General features: G+C 39.2%; 2 protein-coding genes across 3 annotated transcripts; one reads left to right on the top strand and one right to left on the bottom strand.

Annotated features, from left to right (window-relative positions):
• Positions 1-1,222: 1,222 nt before the first annotated feature.
• nudt2 (nudix (nucleoside diphosphate linked moiety X)-type motif 2) lies at positions 1,223-3,661 on the bottom strand. 2 transcript variants are annotated; one of them, XM_042406837.1, is made up of 3 exons: positions 3,556-3,661; positions 2,345-2,475; positions 1,223-2,001 (listed from the first exon to the last, which is right to left on the bottom strand). In XM_042406837.1, exons 2-3 carry the CDS (start codon positions 2,469-2,471, stop codon positions 1,679-1,681), a joined length of 450 nt encoding a protein of 149 aa, XP_042262771.1. In that variant the 5' UTR covers positions 2,472-2,475; positions 3,556-3,661; the 3' UTR covers positions 1,223-1,678. The 2 variants fall into 2 exon arrangements, with proteins under 2 accessions (XP_042262771.1, XP_042262770.1); XM_042406836.1 differs by having other exon boundaries at positions 2,345-2,533; positions 3,556-3,651.
• Positions 3,662-3,808: 147 nt separating this feature from the next.
• rfesd (Rieske (Fe-S) domain containing) lies at positions 3,809-7,145 on the top strand. Its single transcript, XM_042407007.1, has 4 exons — positions 3,809-4,492; positions 5,461-5,620; positions 5,983-6,017; positions 6,305-7,145. Exons 2-4 carry the CDS (start codon positions 5,464-5,466, stop codon positions 6,584-6,586), a joined length of 474 nt encoding a protein of 157 aa, XP_042262941.1. The 5' UTR covers positions 3,809-4,492; positions 5,461-5,463; the 3' UTR covers positions 6,587-7,145.
• Positions 7,146-8,969: the final 1,824 nt, after the last annotated feature.

Below are 8,969 nucleotides of genomic sequence, written 5' to 3'. Positions count from 1 at the left end.
GACACTGAGAAAGCCCCTCTTTGCTTAGAATGACAATTTGTCTTCTGACACTTTCACTTAGTTCTGATGCCATGTTTCCCACTATCACAACACTACTTAGTAAGCAATGATCTGCTGGAAACTTGAGGCACAGCCACATTTATAACAGATGAACACTGGCTGCAAGTTGAGTTACTTGAACGAGTCTCCGATGAGCAGATCAAATCATCTGTCATCTGAACACATGATTCAATGGAAGGGATACAACTCAAGGAAATCTGACCATTTGTACAAAAGAGAGTTGGTCAATGCTACAAATTAGCTTAAACTCAGATTTTGCCTCTAAGAGTACAAGCACACTGGATATATTTTATATAAACTGTTAGATTGTTGTACAAAATGAGGAGTAGTTGACTGGATAAAGAAATATATTAAATATAATTTTGCCCTGATCATGCTGCCTGTAGACAAAACCATTTTCCATTATCTCATCTCAAAATAAGGAGGGGCTGCCAATGATGTTCGGTTTCAGATGAGCTTATTCCTTTCCTTTGATCACTTTGTGTTTCACAGAGGAGGTGAATAGCTTAACTAGGACAGAAACTCACAAAACGTAAGTTAGACTTGGTAATGTCTCATGTGTCCATAATCCAATTTATGATGCAGCACTTTTATGTATTTGCAAATGGTTTCATTACACAGTGCTATACTGTATAGTATATAGTTTAATATATTATCCCTGACAAATACGGTTATCCCAGTGTTCATTATCTGACATCTATGAGTACATCCACATAGACTGATGGCGTAATAATAGTCTCTCTTCAATTTTATGACCAGTGTCTAACATAATGATCAAAATGATCTCCATTACTGGCTTTTCATTTTGGGACAGGAACTAATTTGTAAAAGAGAAATGTGTATCTCATTTTTATTTCAATACTGAGAGATGGGAAAAAAGCCTGAAGGCTGTTTCTGAAATCATGGGTCATCTAAGGTGTGTATTCTCTCCTCTACAGTAGCAAATGTAGAGAAATGTTGTGAAAAGAAGTTGTGTTTTTGTCTCCACCCTGTGGCAGCATTTAATGCCTGCAATTTATTTTTATCCATGCACATTTTCACTTGGCAATCTGTTTTCACCCAATTGGAGTGTGAGTTCCCCTTGTATCAATTCTTTGGAATGTTAATATTTTTCAAAATTTCCAGGTTGAACGGACAAAATATCAAGACGTAGGACATAACATGTTATTTCAAATATATTTTATTGGAACAGTGTATTACTGACTTCTAGCAGGACTCTAGTGATAATAGTGATAGGTGCCCCCTTGATTGTGTTTGTCCTTCACTCAGTTTTGTGCTCTGAGTTTGTGTTTTAGTTTATTTACATTCAAATTAATGACATTAATGAATTTAATCTTATTGTATATGACTTGGAAGATGCAAAGACACTGATTGAACCACTGGTTCATTTTCTCCCTGCTCACCTTTGACAAAAGGGACACTGCACCTGCAGCTTTCTCCTCCTTACTGAACACTGCACAGGGAAGACAAAGTATTTAAACCAAGACTTACAGTACTCAACACTGATCAGCATCCATAATCACATGAATTAGAAGACGTACTTGATGTACAAGCACTTGATACAACAATTCATCCCTTTTTAAAATCATCCTGTCTGTACAGTCTACACTCTGCCATGTCACTGTTTGTTCTGCTGAGCCTCTAAGTGTCTCTGTGCTGCTCTCAGTGTATCTTGCAGGTCTTTGTACTGGGCAAGAATGCAGGCTTCCTCCAGCCGGGCCCAGCGGTAGTCCTGGTGCTCCTCAGACAAAGTCACCGCCGTCCCGGGGTCTCTCAGCTCGGCCAGCCAGTACAGCACCTCCTTGGGTTTGCCTCGCACCTCATAGTGCAGCTCCTGCACGAAGTCCTCAATCACCCGCAGGTGCTCCGTGCCCAGCCCCGCTTCCTCCTTGGTCTCTCTCAGAGCTGTGGTGAGGTCATCCTCACCTGGGTCCACGTGACCTGATGGTGAACAGGTTAGAGGTAACTGGCAAAAAGGACATTTAAAAGTAGAAACAGTGGCGACAGTAAAAAAAAACATTTAGGACTGCAACTAACGACTATTTTCATTATTGATTAATTAGCTGAAAAAATACTTTTTCACCATAAAATAGTATTTATCATATTTGACAAAGAAAAACAGCAAATTTTCACATATGAGGAGATGTAAACAGAAAATGTTGGGCATTTTTGCTTGAAACTGACTGAAACGATTATTCGCTTATCAAAATAGTTGCAGTAGATCGACTAATCGATTAATCGTTGCAGCTCTAAAAAAAAAACTTGTTTTTGAACTTGTACATACCTTTAGGTGGGGTCCAGTGGTGCTCCCCGTAAGAGGTCTGCAAGAGGAGGTACTCGATGTTGTCTGATGGAGAAACACAGCTCAAGAGACGACGAAACACAATGAAGCCACAGGCACGGAGCGCCATCTTCCTGTTCCAGGAATTTTCACGCAAACACATTTTGCATTACATTGTGTTCCAGATTTGCTCTATAGAAAACAAAAGTTTGACGCCTGTATTAAAGAAGAGCTATAGCAGAAATAAAGAGCAGCTTCCCCTCATGGCAGAGCAAAGTGTTTCTCAGGGCTGTGAGTTAATGAACGTTTTTGGGGAAACTGTTATATAAACCTGAATTTCAAAATAATGTAACTTGAAAGATTAATTGTAAAGCATCATGTTAATATATTGTCACAATGTTGTTTCTACATGATGGTAGATCTACACAAATATTTTACAAAGTTACGTATGTTTTAAGTGTATTTGACAGATAGAGTCTTGATGCAGGTGGGACACAGATGATGTGCATTATGCCTTGACAAATGTTCAATAAAAGGTTCATGTCTATATGGGCATGTCCCGATGAGCAGTCCATAACTCAAAGATATTCACTTTATTATCATAGAGAACTAAATAAAGCAAAAAAAAATTCACATTTGAGAAGCTGTATTCAGAGAATTTGGACATTTATCCTTAAAAAGTGACCAAAAACGATTAATAGATTATCAAAAAACAGTATTTGCCTAAGTTTAGTATTTGTTTGATGACTAAACCAATCGAGTGGTTGCTTTTGAATGGGGTAAGTATGAACATGCCAAGCAAAAATGATAACGTTAATTAAGTGAACAAAGTGAGGCAATATGCATCATCTGGTCAAGTTTTCATTATCTGTGAATTCAAACGTTTTAAGGACACTAAACGGCTTCTTTAAATAGTTGACTAGCAGTAGACGGTTTGTAAGTCATTACCATTTAAACACTGTGACTTATATGACTGAGTCTGAATCCATACAGTATATAACATTGCTGCAACAATAGGACTGTTTATAGGAGCACAGAAATCTGTTTATTCCAGCATGTTTGCACAGATCCGATGTCCAGTATCAGCCTGGAGCAACTGGACCTGCTCAGGTTTGATGTTAATAGTTTCTATTTATCTAATCTGCCGACATGTTTGCTGTTCTTGCAGAGATTTTACTTTATCTTCTTATCTTCAAAACATGATGGAAACTTACGGTTTACTGACAGGTCTGGGACAAGATTTGACTGGAAACAGTTTCTTTCTCACCGGCAGAGAGCACAGCGGTGCACCGATAAATTAGTCCGGTCCTCCACAAAGACTGACGTAAATAGTTCCGCTTTGTAAAACAAAGTCAGAGTCAAAATAAAAAGTAAAAATACGTTTTATTCAGTGCTGTATAACAATAATAATGATAATAATACACTATACTATATTATATAGTGGTAATTCTATAAATGGTTTATTTTGTTATTCTAGTGTTGTAGTTGCCAATTGTTTTATTTAGACCTACTGCTGGGTACGTTAATCTATAACAATGTATTTTATAAACTGATCATATTTTCTGTTTGTTAAATCTTAATTAGCAAATTAACTAGCCAGTATAGTTGTCAAATACATTTTATGAAGCAAAAAGTACAGTGTTTCTCAATGTTATGAAATGTAGTGGAGTATAAGTATATAGCAGCAGAAGATGGAAATACTCAAGAAAAGTACCTGAGGTAGAACATGATGAGTGCACCAAAACTGTCCTTAAATACAGCAATTAGTTACTTTCCACTACTTCTACTAATAGAAATAGAATAATTTAACAGGTGACCTGATAAGATTACAGTGTCCTCATAAATAATAATCATTTTTAGAAAAGAAATAAGATCTGTCCTGTGACTGACATTTCCTAATGATAGACTCGAACATTTCCAAATTAAGCAAATGCTTTAATGATAAACTGATAAATATTCCTCACAATCAAATAGCTGATGTGCCTGTGGGAAACAGATAAGAAATGTACCCAGTGTACAGCAGATAGGGGCAACTGAAGACAGCTTGTGTCTGAAGATTATCGAGACTGGACCTCCTTCCTACATAACCCAGAGCTGTCAGCAGTACAGTTGTTCAACTTGACGGAGAAGAAACTGCTGCTGAATTTCAAGGTAAAGTCCAAATGTGTTTTCTTATTTTCAAGCAGAAACCAAAAATATGTAGGAACTGAGAGGATGGATAAACATAACATTTGAAAGAATAAATGTTTGTATATGATATCGTCCCTATGGGCTCACTTGAGGAATATGTATTGTTTTCCTAACAAAAATCATCATTTTGCTGTTTTCTGTAGCTCCTTCCTTCATAGCATGTAGCTGTCTGTGGTTTAGCCAGAGGCTTCAAGACATGTGACGCTCTCTGCTACTACTGTGCTTACTCAGCCTGCACTGAAGTGCTCATTATTTCACTACGCTATACATGAATCACTTGGGGTCAGGTTCCCCTGCATCGAGATATTTTTGGTATAAACTGTCACAGAGATTACACTTGGAGAAGATCTTAGACTTTAGTCACTGGATGACCAATTCTCTGATAGCAAATCTATGTTTTATGTCATTTTCTTTTGGCCTACTTGTGTCTTCATGTAGGGCACATACTGTAATCTCTGGGTGGGTACTGTGTAACACATAACAAACAATCCTTAATCTTTAGATAGATACAGTTCCACTTCCAATCCCTTGAGGGACAGATATTGATTGATATTGATTGATAGGCTGGTGTTGAGACAGATATTCAGAATTGTATTGCTGGCCTGAGTGTGTTTGGAGTAGAGCTGATCAATGTCAAGACGTGTCCTGCTTGGATTCTTGATGCTGAATGTTTTGGAGGTGTTGTGGACTAAATTTAAGCTGACAGCTGTGATGGGAGGTGCCAACACAATAATCCTTGTGACAAATCCAAAAGACACACTTTCATGTGTAGTTAAGATTTAAGTTGAAGTTCTCACCCAAAAATACAGCACTGTTACTGCACTGCACATTGATTGTGGGATACTTACATCAGATCTTGTAATAAAAATAAGGTGGCTCTTTGTGATAAATCTAAAAATGTGACATTTTCTGCTTTCCCTGTTCACAAGGCCATGGAGGAGAAAAAGCAGCCAACACCAGGGCCTCACTTTGTGGGGAAGAAAGACGAACTGATTGAAGCAAAGCGCTCTTTCAGAACAATAGAGGGTCGAGATATACTGATCATCTACCACCAGGGAGCCTTCTATGCTATGGACTCCTACTGTTATCGTGAGTACACTTGTTCCAGTGCTGAACTCAAACATGCTGCTACTTAAGGGAGAAGGAAAGTGATGCTTTACTTTATAGGCAAATCTGAAATGGCCACTAGACTTTACCCAACAATACTCTCTTTATATATTTACGCCTTGATCAGGTGTTGTTGAGACATGCCGACCTTCACTGAACCAATTCAAAAAGAAGCTAATGTAATCCTGTCATAGGGGCATTTAACACTGGGACTGCCTGTCTTTGTTATCCACGGGCCATTTTAGCTCATAACGCCTCTAAAGTGTGTCCAGTCAGCGAAAGGTTGGTGTGCTGTAAAGTGTTTGCTTATTCTGCAATACACTGATCCTCCATCCTCTCAACAGATGCTGGGACATTGCTGCAGAATGGAGACATCGAGGTGAGGTTTACATTTGACATAAGAGATTGGAAGTTGTTTTTGTCTGAGTATAAGTACAGTGCTGTACTTTTTTTGTTTTTATCACATTTAATGCTCTCACAGGATGTTCCATCTGTATTTAAAATCTTAACGGGAGACTTTAATTAAGACATCAAACCTGCATAATATTAATATAATGTTATGCTAATGTTAATGTGCCAAAGGGCCTAAATGTCCTAAATGTCCTCTTCCACATGAGGTTGTTTACCTGCTTTTTTTTTTCATTACACACACACACACACACACAGGAATTTGATGGCAAGCTGTGCATAATTTGTCCGAATCACAAGTACAAGATCTCTCTGGCCAAAGGGGAGGGCTTATACAAGGGCAAAGACCCTCAGGAAGAAAAGCCCAGATGGTTCTCGAAGGGTGTGAAGCAGCGGACCCACACACTCACAGAGACCGACGGGGATGTCTATGTCACGATGTCTGAGGACTGCGACTGGCTCGACTCAGACTACTTCCAGGGAGAAGACGGCAAGGTGGCAAGAGCCAAAGCTGCAGAACTTGAGAAGAAAACATCTTGATTGTGGATGAGGAATTGTCTGTTCTGGTCTCCTCTGATCTCCTCTAAATGATTCCATGATGACTGACATGCATTTAGTACTCTACCTCAAGTAATCAGCAGGCTTTCAAGTGAGTTTAATTTTTAGTGAGGTGAGGAGGATACAGTTAATTATACAGATCATTTGAAATTCCTTTAATTCTGCGTTATCAATTGTTTACATGATGGTGATGTTTTAGTAGAAAGTTAGGTCACAAATTGACATTTTTGTTTCCTATAAGTTTGGTTCTCAAAACCATCATGTAGTTCACTAAATAAAAGTTTTGATAAAATAATTGTTTCTAGTAGGGATGCATGATATTATCGGCACATCATCGGTATCGGCTGATAAAAGCTCTGAAATGAAATATCGGCATCGGCCATTTCTGCCGATTACAAGAGGCCGATATATCGCCTTCCCCTCCACCGCCTGACTGCGCTTCCCTCGACGGACTGTGTCACCCTGGCGGTCCCGGTGCTTCCTCCGCAGGCTCCACTTCACTCAGCTGCCCGTCAGACCCGCTGCTTCTGCCCACTTTAACCTGAATAACAAACCGGGGCTCAGTGCTCCAGTTGGATCCACATGCAGAACCGGGGATAAGAAGCAACGGGCCTGATGGGCAGCTGAGTGAAGTAAAGCCTGCGGAGGAAACACCAGGACCGTTGAAGTGAAACAGTCCGTTGAGGAGCTGCTGTGTTCGGCTGCACAGATCGGAAACACTTCGGCTGCCAGGATGTACCACTCTGTTTGGAAAAAAAAAACTTCTTCTTTTTGGTTTATAACGGCGGTTGGCAACCAGCGTATTAGGTGCATTACCGCCACCTTCTGCTCCAGAGTGTGGACCAGAGATTAAATCCTACACATTAATCCTGTCTGTTTTATAAACTCAAAGAAAACTCTACTGCTCCACCTATTTGGCAAGTTCATCAAAGTTTTAATGCTGAGCTCCTGAACTCCAGTCTTACTAAGTTCTTCCTTCATATATTGTCTTTCTTGATCATAATTAGTACAATCTATGCTTGCATGCATAATTATCTCCTCAGCCGGTTGGAAAAAAATATGTGCATATATTGGTATTGGCATTGGCAATCGGCCACAATGAGTTGGAAATATCGGATATCGGCAAAAAATCCAATATCGTGCATCCCTAGTTTCTAGTTATTGTTCTAGCAATGGTAGAAAGATGTATGTCCACACTGGTGTATCCCTATGCATTTCAATACTCCTCATGTATTATGCATACAGTGACTGAATAAATAACATAAAAAGGTTTATACTGATCGATAATGCCCTAAAGTGGAAAGTCATTAATGTAAAATAAAAAGATCATACCACAATATTGGCCTCTTTTTGTAATATCCATGTACGTTTGCTGCCTCGGATAACATCACAAAGCATAAACATCAGGTCACAGGCTGCATAGATTCCAGCGTTTGATATTTTTGTTGTGACATGTACCTTGTCCATTGGCAAAGAATTTCTCCACTGACTGAGAGAGAGGTAAGACACTCAGCAAACCCCCCAGGGTGTCATAAGGTGTGTTGACAGCAAGCCTCAAACAGGTACTGTGGCTGGCTGGAGGGCCCCTGGTGCACAATCTGTGCAGAAGCTCAGGTTGCTGTGAACATTCAACAAACAGCTTATTCTACTTTAAAGGGGTCATATTATGCACATTTACGGATCTATATTTTTAATCTGGGACTCTACTGGAACATCTTTGCATGATTTACAGTTTTAAAAACTCCTTATCTAAGTCATACTCACCTTTTATGCAGCCAGTCCAATACATCTGTACATGTTTGAGCCGAAATCCCATCTGAAATATGCAAGTGGACATCAAAAACAACACATGGAAAAACCTTAGTAACAAAGGCTATGGAACAGACGGCTGTTTATGGTTGAACCTACGTTTATGACTTGCAGGGAGCATTCCTACATGCGTTAACCTCAAGTTTTGGAATTTTGACCATGTTTAGCATTGATATTCGACATCATAAGAGGCTGAGATATCCTGACTTTTAGTCCCTAATATGGGTCAAGCTCCAAAAGCACGACATTTCCCTCCCATCACCCAAGTTTGTAATGCACTTGTAAGGCTTTCCCAAACTGAGATACTCTTGATGATGTCATCAGGGTTATTTTCTCAGATCTAGGGAGCTCCCTTCAGATGACACTATATATATGTACACACATATATATATATACACATACATACATACATACATATATATTATATATTATAAAGGCACTGACCATGCATTGTAATGTACCCAGTTCATATCCGATGGAGGACCTTAGTTCATCATTACCCATCTCTCTCTCCCCTCATTTCCCGTTAACCTCCTTCTCCTGTTGAAAATCTAGT

Source organism: Thunnus maccoyii, chromosome 3 (genome assembly GCF_910596095.1).
Source record: "Thunnus maccoyii chromosome 3, fThuMac1.1, whole genome shotgun sequence".
Classification (NCBI taxonomy): Eukaryota; Metazoa; Chordata; class Actinopteri; order Scombriformes; family Scombridae; genus Thunnus; species Thunnus maccoyii.
Note: the sequence above shows the minus strand (reverse complement) of the source record. Positions and strands in the feature narration are given on the sequence as shown.

What these genes read in the sequence shown, in the direction of transcription:
- nudt2 (XM_042406836.1), bottom strand. Translation starts at nt 2,504, where the DNA reads ATGTGTTTGCGTGAAAATTCCTGGAACAGGAAGATGGCGCTCCGTGCC. An exon ending in CCACTGGACCCCACCTAAAG is followed by an intron (nt 2,002 to 2,344) that starts GTATGTACAAGT and finishes GTTCACCATCAG; the next exon opens with GTCACGTGGACCCAGGTGAG.
- rfesd (XM_042407007.1), top strand. Translation starts at nt 5,464, where the DNA reads ATGGAGGAGAAAAAGCAGCCAACACCAGGGCCTCACTTTGTGGGGAAG. An exon ending in TATGGACTCCTACTGTTATC is followed by an intron (nt 5,621 to 5,982) that starts GTGAGTACACTT and finishes TCCTCTCAACAG; the next exon opens with ATGCTGGGACATTGCTGCAG. An exon ending in TGCAGAATGGAGACATCGAG is followed by an intron (nt 6,018 to 6,304) that starts GTGAGGTTTACA and finishes ACACACACACAG; the next exon opens with GAATTTGATGGCAAGCTGTG.